Source organism: Phaethon lepturus, unplaced genomic scaffold (assembly GCF_000687285.1).
Source record: "Phaethon lepturus isolate BGI_N335 unplaced genomic scaffold, ASM68728v1 scaffold6271, whole genome shotgun sequence".
NCBI lineage: Eukaryota > Metazoa > Chordata > Aves > Phaethontiformes > Phaethontidae > Phaethon > Phaethon lepturus.
The window spans coordinates 409-18,923 of record NW_010518352.1 but is presented as its reverse complement, the minus strand read 5'-3'; the positions used below and the strand labels follow the sequence as shown (position 1 = coordinate 18,923).

Genomic DNA, 18,515 nt, shown 5'->3' with positions numbered 1-18,515 from the left:
CTGCTGAGCCACTCCTACACAGCTGAGGAAAGCTGCTGTGCATCCTCTACAGGGCAGCACCAAACACTAATTTCCCTGTACACCTCCATTTTTAACCAAGAAGCTACCAGAAAAGACGCACTGAACTTAAGACAAACATCAGTTCTAACTCCAGTTTTTATTTTTCACTCAAGTCAACAATCTATTGTTAAAACAAACACAAATCCAGGGAGCAAGGACAGCAACAGCTCCTTCTTACTGCGTAGATACACACAGCTCAACAAAGGAGGCACCACATCATCTCTATTTCAAAACTTTTCTCCTTTCAAGTTACCTCTGAGATAATGAGCTTTATACAATAACCATCACAAACATTGTTAGACACCCCCCCTATATTAGATATTAGGGGCCACCCCATAATCTGTTAAAGACCTTTTTACATGAAGGTCTGGAATTGGCAGTTTGCCACAAAAATCCAGCCTGTGGGGGCAGACATCATGACAGGCAGGGATGAGCTCCACCAAGCACGGTTGAGGTTTATTTTGACCCCTCAGAAGGAGGCAGCCGTTCATGTAAGAGCTGACAGTGGGAACAGTCACTGACTTTTAACCACACCTAATGCCAGCCCAGCACACAACTATTCAGCTACAAGCAGAGGCAGGATTATCTAATACTGAACTAATCAAACTGTTTAGGCAGAGGGATATACTCCTTTCTGCTAACTCCACCATAAGCTGTTGCACCTGCACCCCTGTCAAGAGACAGGGTCACTTCAGACTGCAGTCATCACCTGCTCAACACCCTACACCTTCCATTCACCATAGTCTGAACAGGGGCACCAAAACATCTCAGAACTGGTCAAACTATTTACACTGTTGTGTCACTGTGACAGAATGAAATTAGACATTTACAGCCACTTTCCTTTTTGCATCCAGAGGCACACAGTACTGCAGTTGATTCCTGTAATCTCCCCTGAGCACTCAACTCTGCCAACTCCCTGTCCCTAAGGAAAAAAATCAACAGCCTCAAAGAAACCATGAAGCCCTTCTCAGGACAACTGGGAGCATGGTTCAGAGACCACCCAAACATGCTCAAGAAGAGGGGGCACACAGAAAGCCAGGTCACTCAGTGACTTGGGAAGGATCCCCATCCCCTGACAGCACCACAGGTTGGCACTGAGGACACCACCACGTGAGTCTCTTAAAGCCACCTGAGGGTCCAAGGGTTCCCTTCATCACTGTATGCCCGAGGGGACACTGCTCCTTCTGGTAGATCTGAGGGTGCAGCCCTTTGCCATGCAGCTTGCTGTGCAGCCAGGCAGAGCTGAACTGAATGGCACAGTCAAGCAGACGCTCCAGATCTGAGAGAGCCAAGACAGAGCCTCGTGTTAACGGATGGATCTTGGCCAGGTACAAGATCTCATTCTTAATGATGTTCCCTGGAAAGGGTCAGAAATAAGGAGACAATAAGGATATTTCTTACCCAGATGATGCAGACCTACAGCTCAAATCACTGTGACTTCTGCCTCAAGGATCTCATTCCTCATACCAGAGATGACATACAAGGACTAGACTTACAGCTGGAATTGGACTAGAAGATAGCCTCTGCCCACTACCCCTGAAGCAGGCCTTCCTTTCTTCCACAAGTACAAGCCAATCCATAGTCACAGAGTTCACTGTGCTCACATGGTGCAGTCAAGCACCTGAAGCCTGTGGCTACAGACTGCAACCCTTGTCCTCAGGAAGATGGCCACATACCCTCAGCTGGATCAACCAGAAGCTGTAAGGCTATAAGGAGTTAAAGGTTCAGTCATGCAGCTCTGTATCTGTAGACATCCCACCCACCTTCTTCCTTTTCTTGCTCTGCCATGATGCCCTGGAACTCACCCAGCCCTGAAAAATATCTTTGGTCTAAGAGGGTGTAGCAGATGGGATCAGGTGCACAGAGGGCATCCAGTGCTCGGCCACGGTGGAACTCTACAGACAGGATGTCAGAAGCAGGATCGGCCCTCGGAGAGGAGCACCAGTGCATTCGGCAGTTGTAGAAAACAAGGAAGCCTCCACTCTGAAAGTGCAGAACCAGCCTGGGAGAAGCAGAGAAAGTTAAGTCTCTGGTCAGAAACATCCCTGAACCACTTGTTATATTCTGCTCTGGCTGAAGAAATTTGCACAGAAAGAGCAGAAAGAAACAGCAGCATAGCAACGGAGTGAAAAGATGCTGGGAGGTGAAAGGAGAGCCTGTACATGCTATAAGCTTAGGAAGAAGCACACAGCAATGCATCAGCCCTCGCACATGTCTGCTCGTTCTCATGACAGCCAGGGAGACATCTGGAAGTACCAGTCCCCCAAGCATGTACCCTAGTCCAGCTAACCCTTCCCTGCAGCTTATCACTGCATGTGCTTGTGTGCACAGGGTCAACAGCAGACACTCCAACACACCAGGCCACCATCTTAATGCAAGGGAGCCTATTTAACGATTTCAGCCAAGAAATTTGATTCTGAGCCCACACAACTTTTGGAAAATTGTTCTTTCTGCTGCTCCGCAGTCCCTAGGTGAGACAGCAGCAGGCAGGGAGATGTATCAGCATCTTGGCTCTCCCCAGCAGACAAGCCAGATGACCAAGGGCTCCAGCAGTCAAGTCCACAAATCGGGGAAACTGATGCTGAAAGTAGCACACAAAACTGACCGTGTCTCAAACTACTTGTATAGAAGTAATCCTTTGAAAGATTTCAGGATGAGGGAGCAGAGAGTATGTCCCTACTAAGTACACCACAAACAGAGGCCAGACACCCACCTTGTACATTAACCGCTCCAGTTAAAGAACTCACCAGAGCAGAGTACACGCTGCCATCCAGTATTTACCTCTTCCTTGTGCAGTACGCTTCCAGTGGGACTTAGGACACAGACTGTTGCCTGTGTTTTCAACACACTGCTGCCTTTAACAGCATTGCTCCAGTGAGTGATTCCAGCTGCCCTAGATGTATGCTATTTATCCAAGGCTTTTTTTTTTTTAACATTGATTGGGAGAAACTGGCATTTTCAGGATGCCAGACTGACTCATGCCTTAAAATATCTCTTTGAATAAAAATCTTAACCGAGCTGGTACTATGATCCCCGGGCTGGCAGGCAACACGCATCCCACAAGTGCACTGTCAATTCCCTGGTTGAACACACCCCACTCAAGCCATGTCTCATGCTTATCTTAAGAATTATCAGAGAAAAGACAGGGTTAGGAGCACCACCAAACAAATTTAGCTTGGGACAAAAGAGTGCCTCTCTCCAGAATGAGAGGCAGGGAGAAAGCAAGGTTTGTGGACACTCCACCAAGTACCTGGGTACTGGGTCCTTCCAGTCCCCCCTTTTATTGGCTTTGTTTGCTCTTGAGAACTCATTTGCCCGAACGCTGCCAAACAAGCCAAAGTGGAAGCGCAGCCAACTGCCTGGACCCCCTGCTGCATCTGGAGCTTCAGACCTGGAGTGTGGGAGTTCCTGCAGCTCGTCCTCCTGGGGCTGTGTCTGAGAAGCACAAACCTGTTCTTGCCCACCCTGGGCAGGAGAACTGGCCCCACTAGCAGCCTCTCTTTGCAGCACTGTCTCTTCTGCAGTTGGTCCTGAGGGAGCTTCAGCTGCCACAAATGACAGGTACAAGTTCTTCCCATGAACCTGAGGAAAAAAGGTGGGATGTACTGAGGATCCACATAACCTCCGTCTGTTCCATACAAGTGACTATTTTCTGCATCTTCTTTTAGATAGAGGGCACATCACCCCACCCTGAACACAGGATTCATCAGCACCTGAGCCATTCCCATCAGAGCTGCAGGCATCCTCTCAGCACCCCTTCTTTGTCTAGATGAAGCACAAGGTGTTCAGATGCCACTCCAGTGTGAAGCCCTCTCAGAGGCTCCTGCCAGGCCAAAGGGACATACTAGGACAGACACTCGGGATTTTGAAGTCTGTCATCACTGCTTCTCATTCACCCCCCCACTGTGTGCTGGCCTTGAGTGTCTCAGGAGAGGATGACCCAACCCAAGGGTAGCTCTGAAGCCACAGGCTAGCCACAAATGACTGTTGAGCCACTCACATCCATGCCCCCAGCTGAGACTATCATGTAATCAGAGGTGAGGCTGCACTAGCATTTGGTCAGTCAGGTCCAAATCATCATCTGAAGGAGGGCAGGCAAGCAAAGCCCCCAGGATTGACCCAGTCTGACTCTCACAAGTGCCCACAGCATAGACATTTCAACCTAGCCAGGTGAAACCCTGCCCTTGGGTATAAGGGAATTCTGCAAGTTCACAGCTGTGGGGAAACAAGGCTGCTGCTCCTGATATCCACATACTGGATATCTGGATATCAACTCTCTCATCTGCTACAAACGACCCTTGTCAACACCAACCCCTCATCCCTTGGGAGACACAGTATCAGTGCCTTAGCATGACTGACCAAAACTACAAATAATTCTGGGCATCTCTGCGTCTAGCCACAGCCCTGCAACAGCCTCTCCTCACAGTAAACCTGATCCCAAACTTTGCAACACAGCGGTACTCAAAAATGGGCATTCACACCTCTTTGGCCACGTGCACCTATTTTGTGGCTATAAACAAAGTCAACGGTCCACCTCAAACACAAGCTTGCTGTCATTCTCAGGTTGTGCACCTTCTGTGACCCAGAGGCAGGACAACAGTGGTTTGCCTCAGACTTGCCATGGGCCTATAAGTTCATCTTTAGCACAGCTCACCTGGGAGTCCTGGAGCCTCAGGGCATTCAGGTCATTCACATTGATCTTCCGGCTGCTTCCCCCCACCTTGGCCACCACTTGTCCCAAAAAAGGGGAGGTCAGCAGCTGGAACTTCCTCACTGACGGGCCCTCCGGCATGTCCAGCAGCTGTTGAGGGAATAGCAGGTCCTTCTCACACTTGGTGCCCTAGACTTGAAGGAAAGTTGCAGCTCAGAAATGCACAAAAACAGTCAGAGGCTGCGGTCACCACAGTCTCCTTACCCCCATTTTCCTCCTCAAGTCCCTGTATCAAAGTCCATGGAGAGAAACTGGTTCCTTTCAGACCCAGAGAGCTGGGGGAATTTCCATCCTTGGTGATACTCATAATTCAATCAAATAAGGCCCTGAGCAACCTGCTTTAACATTAGTTTTCACTCCACAAGAAGGAATTTGGCCTGGGGATCTCCAGAAGTCCTTTCCAGTCACAAGTTCTCCAGGAGTCCTAGAGGACCTTTAATTAGACTGTTTAGCGTCTCTCTCCTCACCAGGAACGAGAGCTCACCTAACTCTAACCATTCCCTCAGTCACAACCTTGATGTCCCAGTATAAAGGGGAAACACAACCTTGCATAGACATTAATGAACCAGAATCAATGCAGGCCATGGTGAGCCATCCTTCTCCCGATGCAGCCACCAAGGCAAGTGCTGCTCCCTGATAGGCACTGGAGCTAGGTCATCCCCTCCCCTTGCCTTACCAGCTGCTTGCCCCGCTGACTGCGATGGCATGCAGAGAACATTCATACACTCTACTAGCAACCTCTGGGATCAGAAGACTCTGGATGATGGGGAGATAAAGTAGCAACATCCTATAGCATCCTGTAGCTCCCTCCAAGAAGTCACATCAGTACATAAGGTGTTATTTTTTTTGCATGAAATCCCAGCCACATGTCACTTGCAGTTCTTCTGAGGACTTCTGCTGGGACTGGGTGCACAAGAAAGGAAGCTCCAGGATATGGAAAGCAGTTTGGCTTTCATCCCACAGAGCCAGTTCCCCCTGCAGATTAATCCCAGAGACCGGCATTGACCAGAGGCTCAGCTTCAAATTCCACTGCAGTCGGCACAAGGCTTTGAGCTACCTGGCACAGCTCCGAGCATGCTTAATGTGAAAAATCAACCACAATCTTGTGCATGGGCCCCCACCAAAAGAGGCATTCCCACCTCATGCTAGCATCTTAGCTTCTCTGCTGTCTGGGCTAGCTCAGATAAAGCAGCCCAGCAGCTCAGAGTGACTGTGAAACCAAAGCCCTCAGTACCATATGCTTCTGCCACAGCAAGGACATCCCTGTCCGCTGAAGCTCTTAGCCCAGAAGAAGTGTTTAAGGTAGCAGCCACCTCCACAGGGCTGTGAACAACAGTAAGGTGTGGACATAACTTCAACAGGAGCAAGCAAGGCAGCATGGCTGTAAAGCCTTCATGTGCTACAGCACAAACCAAATCCCTTTTGGAAGAGCTCAAGAGGAAAACATGTCAAGGAACATTACCTGGATCCACGACATGAAATTAAAGATATTAATTGGTCATACAAACTAGCTTCACCAGGAGTAAAAGACTGAGCTTTATTCCAGTGTCCCTCAGGCATGGGATCATTCACAGGCCAGTTCCAGTTTCACCCAGAAAAGCTGCATATTGTGTTCAGACTTTAGTAAAAGCCAGTTGCAGATCAAGAGTCAGCTAAAGAGACGCTCCTGCTGCCAAAGGCATCAGAAGCAATCTGGATCCCCAGGAGCAGCGTTCGGCTGCTGGACAGAGGTCATCCAAAGGGTCTTGCCTATGCCCCAAGCCCTTTGGGTCTTCCCCCTGACAGTCCAGGCACTGGCTTCATGTCAGGCAGCACAGAATGAGCCCCAGGACAGTTGAGACCTGAAGGAAGCTCATCACCTGCAGAGCTACACAGCTCTGCTGCTGATTCAGTTCACAACAGGCTCCTCGTGAGAGACTACAAGTGCTGAGCACTTTAAGTTATTAATACATGCATTCCCCCAGCTATAGACACTCTGGACAGCAGAGTAATGCTCCTGTTCAAGAGAAGAGCCTGCCCTTCTCCCCAGGGCATCAGAAGAACCAGCACCTGCTGACTTTGGTCTCCTTCTCTCCATGGACCTCCCTACTTCACCTTTTTACTTCAAGCCTACTTCATTATCTTCCAAAATGCTCCTCCCTCCAAGGGGGGAAGAGGAGGATAACAAACCCCAGCCGCCTGCAGGGCATGACACTCATCTCCCCAAGAGCATCTCAGAGCCTGTCCTAGCAGGCCACCTGAGCTAGTACCACTACAGGTCTGGGGCAGGGAGCCAGGAGAAGAAATCCTCCCTCCTATGTAGGGGCTCATTTCCAGTCCTTATGCTCAGACAGAAGCCAAACACCCACACCAGGAGAGAACAAGGAAAAGACTGTCAGGTTCATCCACCTCAACCCAGCTCCCCTGCACCCAGGAAATACAGCCCCACACTCTGCTGCAGAGGAAGCACTGCCGTGCCTTCGCACGCCTGCAACAAGGCTCCTGCAGGGATTTCAAGGCACAACCCTAACCCTCCATGTGCAATTAGGCAGGATCAGAGCTCACTATCTTCTCACACTCATCAAAGCATCAACTTGCAGCTTTCCAAAACCACTAAGCCCAGAAATTCCACAACCCTTCATGTCTCACAAGGCAGTGGAGGCAGTCTGCCCACACCAGAGCACTAGGGAAGAAGGAATCACCCAAGACTTTCACGTGGACAGTCCAGAGTCCCTAAAGCAGGCACCATAGCATGCCCCTGAACCCCACACTCCTGCACCCAGCCCTCAAGCCACTGCCCTTCCCAGGCTCACCCTGTACACACATTTGGGGAGCAGACCATGCAGCCTTTCTCCCCTGCTTCATTGCCCCCCTTCTGCTACTCCATGCTCCAAGAGCCCTTCCCCTGCCCCCAGCACATCATCTCCCACAGCCCCTCTACCCTCTCCCTAACCACCCTACCCACCCTCAGTATCACCTTCTGAACCCAAAACCCTTCCACCCATCCACTTTCATAGGGCGGGGAGGAGGACCCTCCTCCCCCAAATACCAGCGGAGCTCCTTGATTGACTGATGTGGGAGGAATGGGTGGGTTTTCAAGTGCTGCCCACAGTCACCTCCACCAGTTGCACCTGTGTCCAGGGACTGGTTGGATTGGGAAGGAAGCTGGAAGGAGGGCTGGGTGCTCGTAGGAGGGCTGTGCTTCTGCAGAGGGTGGTGGTGGCAGAGCTCAGCCCTTGCGATTTTGGCTTAACGGCTGTGTCTCTGAGTTCAGCTGGGAGCAACTAGGCTGAACAACAGACAACTACACAGAGCCATGTTAGTGAGCAGACCAAAAAGATAAGCTACCATGGTATTAAAAGTGTCCTGAGGAGCTTTTTCCCCTCTCTGCTGTGTTAGGGGGATTACCTGCTGCATGAAAACATATTGGATGCTTTCCCCACTTTGTATTAAAGTCATAGAATCATAGGCTGGTTTGTGTTGCAAGGGACCTTAAAGATCATCTAGTTGAACCCCCCCGCAATGGGAAGAGATACCTTCCACTAGATCAGGTGGCTCATTGTCTCATCCAGCCTGGCCTTGAACTGTTCTGTTGATGGGTCTGTCACTTCTGGTGTTTGTCATCCTGAGCTGGCCATCCCGGTTCCTAGCTACAAGAAGGGGCCGTGTGTGACTCAGGGCTTAGAGGCAACATTCAGTCTCCTGCAATTAATTAATTTTTTGAGAGTCCCCAAGTCTGAGCAATTAATTTACCAGTGATTTTACCTTTCATTAGAATCTTATGTTTATATGAATAAACGTTTCCACCATGAGGGTGGTCAAACACTGGAACAGGAACCTGGAGGCGTTGTAGGATTTCCATCCTTGGGAATATTTAACACTTGACTGAACAGGTCCCTGAGAAACTTGATCCAGTCTCTTCTGATTTAAATTACTCTGTAATTCTATCATTATGAGTTCCTTAGGACAGGACCTATTGCACCATTGCTTCTCCAGGTGCACTTCATATGTGATCATTTAACCCCAGCCCTCTCCAAGAAGCTCACGAGGGTAGTCAGAGTCAAGCAGCAGCCTTCTGGTTTTATTTTCATTGTTTTATTTCCATTAGTTCTAAAGGTGTAGAAGTTATGTGGATTGGTAGCCATACTACTTCATAATATATATTTTTTTACATCTTTAAATAATTACAGCTTGTTCAGTTGGTTGGTTTCCCTCTCCCCCTTACAAATAAGTGTCTGTTTCTGTAGGACCTTCCCAGGTGATCTGGGAAGCTTCAAACTTTATACATGGGGAGAAAAAAAGCAAAACAAAACACCGCCTCTGACATAGTCACAGCTTCAATGTTATATTAAGAGTTGTTCATTGCTTTTAAAACTCCCTTACAATATTCCCGAGCTCCTCCTGATGGCACCCTCTCCAGCCAGCTCATAAGATTGCAAGGGAAATATGGATCTTTTCTGATCAATTTACAAAAGAATAACCAAAGTGATTCAAGGTATTGCACTTCCACAAAGAGGAAAGACATTCAGAAATGGTTAAATGACCTTTCTACCCTTCTGGCTCCCCATCCTGGTTCTCATCTGCCCATCTCACTCTGGTGACCACTGAGCCATTGCAAAGGTCTGGTTTGGCACAACCAAACCTTGTGCTGCAAACCCTTCGACATAAAAATTTGCATGTGTCATTAATGATGACCTCTAAGGGAACAAATCCTGTAAACACATTTACATATGTGCTTAAGTGTTTTGCAGCACTGGGCGCTTCCTTCTTAGTCCTCAGGGCAAGGATAGTTCTTGGTACTGCATTTGTGTAGGACCTGGCCTGGGTCACTAAGTTCTCCAGCCACGCTGCAATGAAATAAATTATTGCAATAAAAGCAATAATTGTCTTGCCCTAACGAGTCTCTAATAATTGTGTCTCTAATTTCATTAGCAAAACAGGCTCTAAATGCCATCATGGGAAGGAAAGCCGAGTTCAGATGGAACCCAGAATTTTGTAAGTTGCCCCTCTTGCTAGAACGAGCCGAGTCTCCTGAAACTGGTAGCACTTTTATCTTCCCGTCCTGTGAGTATCCCTTCACCTGCCACTTCTGGTGTTTGTCATCCTGCATTGACCGTCCCAGCTTCTACCTACAAGCAGGGGCTCTGTGTGACTCCTGGGCTTGGAGACAACGTCCAGTCTCCTGCAATGACTCATTGCTTGGGAGTCCCCAAGGCTAAGCAATTTATTTACCAGTGATTTTGCCTCTCATTATAATCTAATGTTTATTTGGAAAAACATTTCCACCATGAGGGTGGTCAAACACTGGAACAGGAACCCAGAAGCGTTGTAGGATTTCCATCCTTGGGGATATTTAACACTTGACTGAACAGGTCCTTTGGAAACCTGATCTAGTCCCTTCTGATTCAAATTACTCTGTAATTCTATCATTATGAGCTCCCTAGAACAGGACCCATCTATTATGGTGTGTTTGTACAGCACCTAGCATGACGGTGCTCCATCTGAGTTCAGCCTCTCACCACCTTGACATCAGTGTTGTCCAGAATATGGCAAATGCTCCTGGACCGACAATACCTCTACAACAATTTTCGGTAATCGAAAAGAACAACAGAACCCGATGTATCTGGACTTCTACTGTTTGTGGTGCAGAAGGGGGGACAAAAGAGCCAGTTTCCACCACTAAAGAGAACCAGGTTGTCCTCACAGCCCACAGACCCTCACCTTTTGAAAGCGGACATCTTGTTCTGTTATCAGGGTCCTTGTAAATGCTCCTCACTGTGTTTCAAGAATTATTTTTAAGGCTTTGAGGAAGGCTGAGAACCAGGTATCAAATCTCTACCGTGGTCATATAGATAACCTGAGGGAGCATAAGGCAGGCTTATGTTCTGCAGGGGTTTTCTCCTCTTGCATTGCAAGCAGATTCCTTTATGGCATCTCGGAGTGTGTTTTAAGGGCAGGTGAAAAATTCAGCCAACGAGTTTAGCTCTGAAGGCAGTAGAAGGAGTGCATTAATAAGGCAAGGTGAACAGAACCTCTGGGACCATCTGTATGGAAAGAGAAATGGGGTGTGTGGTTGGTCTGGACTTTAGCTACTCTCCAGGAGGCCACCCGCTCCCCTCCCTCTCAGGTTGTCCAGGCTAGTTCTCGATCTCTCAGATGTGTGCATTAACCAGATGGCATCTTTGTGGTGCATGCTTCTCTGTCACAGAGAGGAGTTCACACCCAAGAGAGATCAACTGCCATTTACAAAGGAATGTAGTTCAAGAAGGAGGCCGGCTGAAGACCTGCATGCCTGGGAAGAAATGCCTTTATGTTTTCACCCCAAATTCATATTTTTAGGTGTTATTTCTGGCCTCTTCTCTGCAGCTTACCAGGCCTGAGCAGAATCACAGAATTTAATTAATTTTTATTCATGTTTCATGAATGTCTTTTCCTTGTCTGTAATTAACACTAACGAGACTAGACCCTTCATTAGCTCAGCAAGACAGAGTGGAAACTCTGGTGCAAACACCATCCAGCCATTCCCTTGGCATTATTGCCATGGTGGTTTTCTCTGGGGAGTGCAGAGGCTCTGTTGCCCCTCCCAAACCCTGCAAATCAGAGTTACGCAGAGCACAGGGAATGTGAAAGGGTCCAGGTCTCTACTGTGACTCCAGTCACAGTCTTTGTCACAACAAGTCCACTTAAATCCTTCTCCTTAAAGAAGCTTTTCTACCATCAAGGGGAAAATGGTGAGTTCAAACAAAGAAAATACAATGCCATTCTTTTTCTTCAACCATGTATGTGGCTTTCCTCTTCTCCAAGCCATGTATCTTGGTATTTGGGTGGAAACACTCTTTGTGGGAATGTTAAACATTGGGAGATGGAGGATGGCATATTTCAGGGGGGATGCACAATCCCTCTTCTAGATTTTCACTTGGTAGTTCCTTACTTGAGTTCTGGATGCAGGGAAGAAAGAGGGGAGCTGGGAAGGCAAGAAGAGCAGCAGAGTTTGGTATTGGACAGAAACAAGAGCGGAGAATCTTGTAGGATGAGGTCTCCCAGAAAATCTCGAGAATCTGTCCCTCCTTGGAAACGATGAAAATGTCATGGCAAGCATCTGGTGAAGCACTTAGACTGCATAGAGGAGCTGTGGCATCGAGTTTGTTAAGCACATGCTAGAGAAAGAGCAGTCAAGTATAGCAGTGATCCCTTTGGGAAAAGGGAATGAGTCAGTGAGCTCTCAGCATCTCTTCCAGCCCCATTTGCTAGGATTCCCCGGTTGCTGAGAGCCTTATGGGCAAGAAAAAGCATGAATCTTGTTTAATACTCATGCATGAATGGAGTTATGCTTCTCTTGCAGGCAAGCAAGTCTGTGCACATGCTTGGTAAAGAAAAAGGCTCCTGCCTAACCTCTGTTAGAGGCTGAAGCCTTCGCTTGTTGCAAAAGGTGAAATCCTTAGGGATTAGACGTGTGAAATGGTCGTAAGCCAGCTGTTAGGGGGAAAGTGGGCACTTACAGTACAGTCAAAAATAAATGACAATCAGATTTCATCAATGACATCAAAACCAACAGAAAAGTATGCCAAATAATTAAATTAGCTGTCTCGAAAGCGATGGCATAGCAGCAGTAGAAGAGCATCTTTCACTTGCTGTAGTCTTGAATAATCTCTAAGCCTGGTTTGTAGCTATCCATAAGGGAATTTTCTCCAGGATTTGATGACCAATGTGGGTGTCTTCTACTTGCTTCCAGAAGGTTCCTCCTTCCAAAATCTCCCTTTGACTTTGGACAGACCTTCTCCAGGCCCAGCCAACAACCTTTTGGAAACACAGTCCCATGATTTTGTAATGATAAATAGGAAAGGAGTTACTATTAAATACAGACATTCATTAGGTTTTCAGACCATCTAGGAAAATGAAGACAAAGCTCTAGATGTGGGAGCTGAGGATGTGTGGCAGAGGGGGGTCTCTTTTTTCTTCTCTGCCCTAGAGCATATCAAATCCACTAAAGCCACCACAGCATATCTAGAGAAGTCTGTTCAACAAACTGTTCTGAAACTGGCTCCATTTGGTGGAAGATCACTGAATTTGGGTAATGAGAAGATGGTGGCATTTTCCTTTGGTCAGGAAGTAGATGACAGAAGTAAAAAAGTGTCTCTGCTCCACCATCGTCTGAGTCTTAAATGCCAGATGTTTTTAAATAAACAAAACTCAAGAACTGTGTCCATCTTTGTGTTTCTGGCTACTTCACAGAAGGTAGTGACAATCAAATAGAGAGGCTCATTTAAAGTGGGAAAAAAGGTTTCAAATCCATTAGTTACTTTGAGATTTGAGTCTTCTCTGTTCATTTCATAAGAGCTCTCCTACACCTCAGATAAGTCCTCTTTACCTCTTTGCTGGACCATCTCACAAGGGGAGACAAGGCAGGAGAGCAGGGGAGGTGGGAAACAACATTGCCTTGATGATTACGTGGCATCTTCTTCATCACTCAAGCACATTAGCCTGAAGTCCATGGGTGGAAGAATTATGCAGTTATGATGTCCCCATGATTTTCAGCTAACACCAGGCTGTTCCAGGAGTCCTGTTTGGAGCTGGTTTGTGGAGATTGGCTGATAGCTGACTGGTAAGCCTGCGGCGAAAGCTTCAGAGCTGAAATCGCAGGGTGAATAGATGATCCATGTCCGGACATGGCAGGGACTGAGAATGCCTATGGAAAAAGGAAAATCCTGTGAACAAAGCTTCAAACCATAGAGGACCACAGGAATCCCTTTATGGGGGGCTGGTGCTATTGTAATAACGTCTGTGGATTTGCTGTAGAGCTCCAGATTGCAGCTCATGCGTCATACTTTGGACAGGCTCCTTCCTTCTTGTTCCAGACCCTGTTCTTTCATATTACTGCATATGGGGCATCTTGTTATCTTCTAAATGTCATAAAATATTGTTTTACCTCCCATTTCTTGAGATCTCATTAGCCTTGGGCTCTCCTAGCTTTCAAAAGGATTGGATTGCAGAGCACATAACAGGGCTGCAAAGTGCAGGTGCAGGATCAGTCCAGCACGACACTCAACCACATATTTTTTTCTCCAGGGAGAAAACTGGAGTTCCCTGTGTGAACCCAAATGGACTGCAAGTATCGTATACCTCTGCCTCTTAATCGTGCTGTGCTGTGGGGATCCTCAACCAGGGCACAGTTATTAAACCTGCAGACATTCACACAGATCAGCTTCCAGATCTGAGTGTTGCTCAGCAGGATACACACCTTGCATGGATGCAGTGCTGGTCCCAAAACATTTAGTTATGGATATGGTACAGAGCACACCACTTACCCTGCAGCACTCTGCCATCATGCTGGCTTGCTTTACCTTTGCAGGGACTCAACTCAGTTAGATTTGGACTGTGGGAGTTTATTCTCCCCACACTGCATTTCTGATATTGCTCAACACACAGGCAGCCAGTGCAGAGAAAGTGGGATGATGTTACCAAGTTTTTCCTTGCCCAAGACAAATGAAATCAAATCACAAAAAGGGAACAGACATTTTCGTGCTATGTGACCTATGTAGCTGCCCAGCTAGAAGGAATTTCATGTTTTCAAGAAAGCTGTCACTTCTTACTGTCTATTCAGGACTGCCACACATCATTAAAAACCTATATTGTGCTGTAGACATGGTGGCAAGAATGTGGGGTTTTGCCCCATCGCAGAGGATTGATCTCTTACTGTGAACTCCTAGACCCCTGGTTTGAAAAGAGGCAGCCTTTTTCCACGGAGGTTTCAAGGATGTTGTTCTCACCATGTCTACCATCCTAGTTCCCATCTTCGTCCCACTGCCAGCATCTCCCCTCTGTACCTGAGAAATTGGGCTGGGGTGCCCGTAATGAGATGAGAGCCCAGGTTCTGTTTTTATGGGGCGCATTTCCTCAGTGGTCGTGGTGCTGCTGCTGCTGCTGGTGGAGCTGGTGGTCGGGGTAAGACTCTCACTGCTGGATGGACCTGTGAGAAAGCAGATGGTAAACAAGGCTCTCCCCAAAGACCTTTCAGTACAGAGCTGTACCCACCCACCTGAAGTTAGTGTGGGTAAAAATAAAAAAATAAATAGTGGGAAGGGCTTTGTTATTGCTGAAAGGCATTCAGACATCCCCCATTTTTGAAGATTCAGCCCATTTTGTGGCTGGGTGTCTGACTCACAGGACATGATGGTCAGAAACACAAGCGCACACACATATACACATACAATAAACTCCCTCGTTCAACACTTGCCTGCTGGCGTCTTCGTTTTGTTAAGGTTCTTCGGCTTGCGCTTCCTTGTCTGAATGCCCTCTTTTCTCATTGCTAAAGGCCTTGGAACCTACAAACCCAAATATAAAAGCACATTGGTTTCTGTATGTCCTTAGGGTCATCTAGAAGAACATGATTCCAGCTCTGCCTCATAGGCTTCATGAAAACCAGTTGCTTTAATTGAAAGAAACAACAAGATGGAGCCCAAAGTCACTGGTCAGCACTGCTGTGTGAAGACATATGTCAAAGCTGTAAGGTGTGCTTCCAAACAATGGTTGATGCCCCATGCCTGTCAGTGTTTAAGGACATTTGGACAATGCCATTAATAATATGCTTTAATTTTTGGTGAGCCCTGAAGTGGTCAGATGGTTGGACTAGATGATCGCTGTAGGTCCCTTCCAACTAAAATATTCTAGTCTATTCTGTTCTAGTCCAAATAGGAATAGGTAAGCTTTTCACACCATAGATATTGAGTGTTTTAAGGCCAGAAGGGTTAAGCAGCTCATATGATTTACTTTTCTGTTTAACTCGGAGCAGAAGACATCCTTCTGGCTAATACTTGCTTTCTGGAAAAGTACCAAGCCTGTGTGCGGAGACCTCCCTTAGGAACCGATCCTACTGTGGTAGTCACCCTCATAGTCAGAAACACACTGGGATTTCTAGGAAGAATTTGTTGGGTTAGGTAAGGCTTCCCCTCATCCGCCTTGACTTCTAGCTTTGACCTGTCTCTCATGAATGCTCTTCCATCCACTCTGAAGCACTGGAAATCCTTGAGAGCATGGATGTGCATAAAAAAACCGTACAAATAGCAACGAGAAGAGGAATTTGCTACTAAGCAGTTGCCAGGGTGTTGAAGGCCTCTGTCTCTGCCATGGGGGTGTCCCTGTTGCTGCTGACTGGTGGGAGAAGGACTGGAGATTTGCATTTTGAAGTCCTGCTATGCCTTGGACTCCAACAGGATATAAAAGACGTGACATGGATACATGAAGCCCCCACTGACAGGAAGAGACTATCTGAACACCCGTGCAAGAAAAGTCATCAATAGCTCCTATGACAAGTCTACAACCAAGTCTTAGCTAGGATCTTGCAGCCCATATGAAAGGTCCAAGACCTCCTTTGTGCTTCTAACTCAGGTTTTTCACTAAAGTGCCTGAATTTAGGTGGGAAGAATCTGGGCCTACTTTTATTGGGTTTTAAGACTTGGATGCAAAGGGTATAAAATTAGTATGTGATAAATGTCCTGCATCCATCACCCTTTGCCAGTATAAACATGATGTAATGTTGTGGGGGACTAAGTCCAATAGGGACAGCAGGAAAAACAGCTCCAAGAGAGCACAGAGTTGTACAACGAAGCCAGTCCCCAGCTTGGTGCTATCAATACCCTCCCCATAGAGAGTAAAGATCAATGAAGACATTACCCCATGGAGCTTCATGTAGAGTCCGCAGGCATTACAGACGGGCTCTCCCTCGGCATTTCTGCGCCAGAGTGTGGTTGTCGTTGTGTGGCAGTTGGCACAAGAGAGGCCGACGCGGCGGGAAGCAGACTGTGAGAAAATGCAGAGGAAGAAAACATATCAGCCCCCACAGGTACCACCAGCAACATCTCAGATCCCAACAAGCTCACTCCAGCACGCCTCAGGTTCTCCACTCCTCTTGCCTCCCTTCTCATTTCTCTGCCTTTTTCCCTTCTCACCTTGGTGCAGTGGATAACACAACTTCTTTTTTCTTCCCCTCTTGCCTTTTAGCTTCTGCTCCACTGCCTTTCCACTGCCTCCTGCCTGCCAGCGCTGCACAGACATCTCAGCTGTCCTGGGGCATCTCAGATGGTGCCAGAGACATCACCTGAATAGTGCCCCAGATCTCCAACAGGTCTAGTAGCAGCTTAGAGACCCACTGCACCTGCACACACCTACACTAAGGTGTCTGGATCTCAGACTGTCCTGCCCTTTCAAGCTCCCAAGCCCTTCACCTTCCAAGCATCATGGCATATCCCAAGAAGACATTATCAATGCCATGAATGTTACATACTCCTTGCTGGGTTTGCGTGATGTTGTTCGTGTGGCTTGAGGGGGAGATAAGAAAAAGAGTGCTTCCAGCAGCATCGTCTTCCTAGAGATAAAGAAGGATAATTAATAGGAATCCCCACTAACGAAGCAGGGCAGGGAGCAGACCTTTTGAAATTCCCTGAGTGATCTGGTTTAGCCACGCTCAAAAGGCCACAGAAGGAAGACAATGAGCTTGCAACCATATAAAATATCAGTTGTGAGCATGGAAGCGGAGTGGGAGGTGGGGGAAGAAAAAGCCACATCCTCTATGCCTGCCTGACCCTTCCCAAGCATCCTTCAAAGCATGGGTCTTAAAAGGCTGATGGGCAAGGGTCAAATTCCCTCTTTGCTTGCTGATAAACTGGGGACTGAACAGACGTGCTAGAGCTGTGTGAAGACATCTGTTCTCATGGTGCCTCAAGAGGAGACTACAGGGAGGAAATCTGGTGCTCTGGGACATCTACCCAGTTCTGCAGACCTCAACAGCATAGCTGGCTGCTGTATATGAGGTGAAAGCCCAGGGAACAGGGACCTGGCTGCTAACAGGGATTTCCTCTGTGATCTTTGCCACAGCTTTCTTTCTGTGTCTTCTCCCTCATTATAAAACAGGATCAATTAATCTACAGCAGCAGGATGATAAAAATTGAAATTCAAGTACTTCTTAAGACTTCAAAAGCTGGAAGCCCCTTTGGTGCAGAGAAACCAAGCACTCCTTTCGTTGTAACCTCACCATGTATTAGCTTCAATCATTGGCTTTTTAAGTGGACTGAGAGCTTAAAAACAGGCTTGCAGCAAAGGCAAAGACCTCCCCTTTCAGGGCTCCCTGGCTTATCTCAGTCTCCAAAAAAAGGGGTTACACGGTGAGAGATTAAACCCGATCACTTATACTGAGTATATTTATTCAGGCAGACCAATTGCCACTACTTTAACCACACCCTTACATTGCATTCCTAGACATATCCTCCCTTTCATCATGGAAATTCTCCTTCAGAAGAAAAAACAGGAATTTGGTAATTTTTGCAAGTTTTCCAGATTGCCAAGCGGCAAGAACACACATACGGATCTGCACAGCCCATGCATTTATATTTCTCATGGGTTTTTCCAAGCCTTTCCCCAAGCCTATGTAGAGTTAACAGCATGCATTGTTACTTGCTGTAAACGACCAAGCCTGGTAGCCAATGGGCCATTCCTTGACTACACAGATGTGCCCAAGGATAACATAGAATCACAGAAGGGTTTGGGTTGAAAGGTATCTTTAAAGGTCGTCTAATCCTGCAGTGAGCAGGGACATCTTCACCCAGAGCAGGGTGCTCAGAGCCCCGTCCAGCCTGACCTGGGGTGTTGCCAGGGATGGGGCATCCACCACCTCGCTGGGCAACCTGGGCCAGGGCTTCACCACCCTCATTGTCAAAAATTTCTTCTATCTAGTCTAAATCTGCCCTCTTTTAGTTTAAAACCGTCACCCCTT

At 47.4% G+C, this 18,515-nt stretch overlaps 2 protein-coding genes across 2 annotated transcripts; both read right to left on the bottom strand.

Annotated features, from left to right (window-relative positions):
• Positions 1-1,100: 1,100 nt before the first annotated feature.
• NEIL2 (nei endonuclease VIII-like 2 (E. coli)) lies at positions 1,101-4,852 on the bottom strand. The gene is made up of 4 exons (XM_010296699.1): positions 4,715-4,852; positions 3,311-3,642; positions 1,866-2,062; positions 1,101-1,417 (listed from the first exon to the last, which is right to left on the bottom strand). Exons 1-4 carry the CDS (start codon positions 4,850-4,852, stop codon positions 1,101-1,103), a joined length of 984 nt encoding a protein of 327 aa, XP_010295001.1.
• An 8,117-nt stretch (positions 4,853-12,969) lies between these two features.
• Positions 12,970-16,543, bottom strand: GATA4 (GATA binding protein 4). The gene is made up of 4 exons (XM_010296698.1): positions 16,421-16,543; positions 14,985-15,072; positions 14,575-14,717; positions 12,970-13,436 (listed from the first exon to the last, which is right to left on the bottom strand). The coding sequence occupies exons 1-4, from the start codon at positions 16,433-16,435 to the stop codon at positions 13,254-13,256; spliced, it is 429 nt and encodes a 142-aa protein (XP_010295000.1). The 5' UTR covers positions 16,436-16,543; the 3' UTR covers positions 12,970-13,253.
• Positions 16,544-18,515: the final 1,972 nt, after the last annotated feature.

Excerpts from the sequence above, each read along its gene's own strand:
- GATA4 (XM_010296698.1), bottom strand. Across the intron at positions 14,718-14,984 it reads CAAAACGAAGACGCCAGCAG|GTCCATCCAGCAGTGAGAGT; the intron begins GCAAGTGTTGAA and ends GCTTTCTCACAG. Across the intron at positions 13,437-14,574 it reads ACCCCAGCCCAATTTCTCAG|GCATTCTCAGTCCCTGCCAT; the intron begins GTACAGAGGGGA and ends CTTTTTCCATAG.
- NEIL2 (XM_010296699.1), bottom strand. The coding sequence starts at position 4,852 with ATGCCGGAGGGCCCGTCAGTGAGGAAGTTCCAGCTGCTGACCTCCCCT. Across the intron at positions 3,643-4,714 it reads TGAGGCTCCAGGACTCCCAG|GTTCATGGGAAGAACTTGTA; the intron begins GTGAGCTGTGCT and ends TTTTTTCCTCAG. Across the intron at positions 1,418-1,865 it reads AAGATATTTTTCAGGGCTGG|GGAACATCATTAAGAATGAG; the intron begins GTGAGTTCCAGG and ends GACCCTTTCCAG.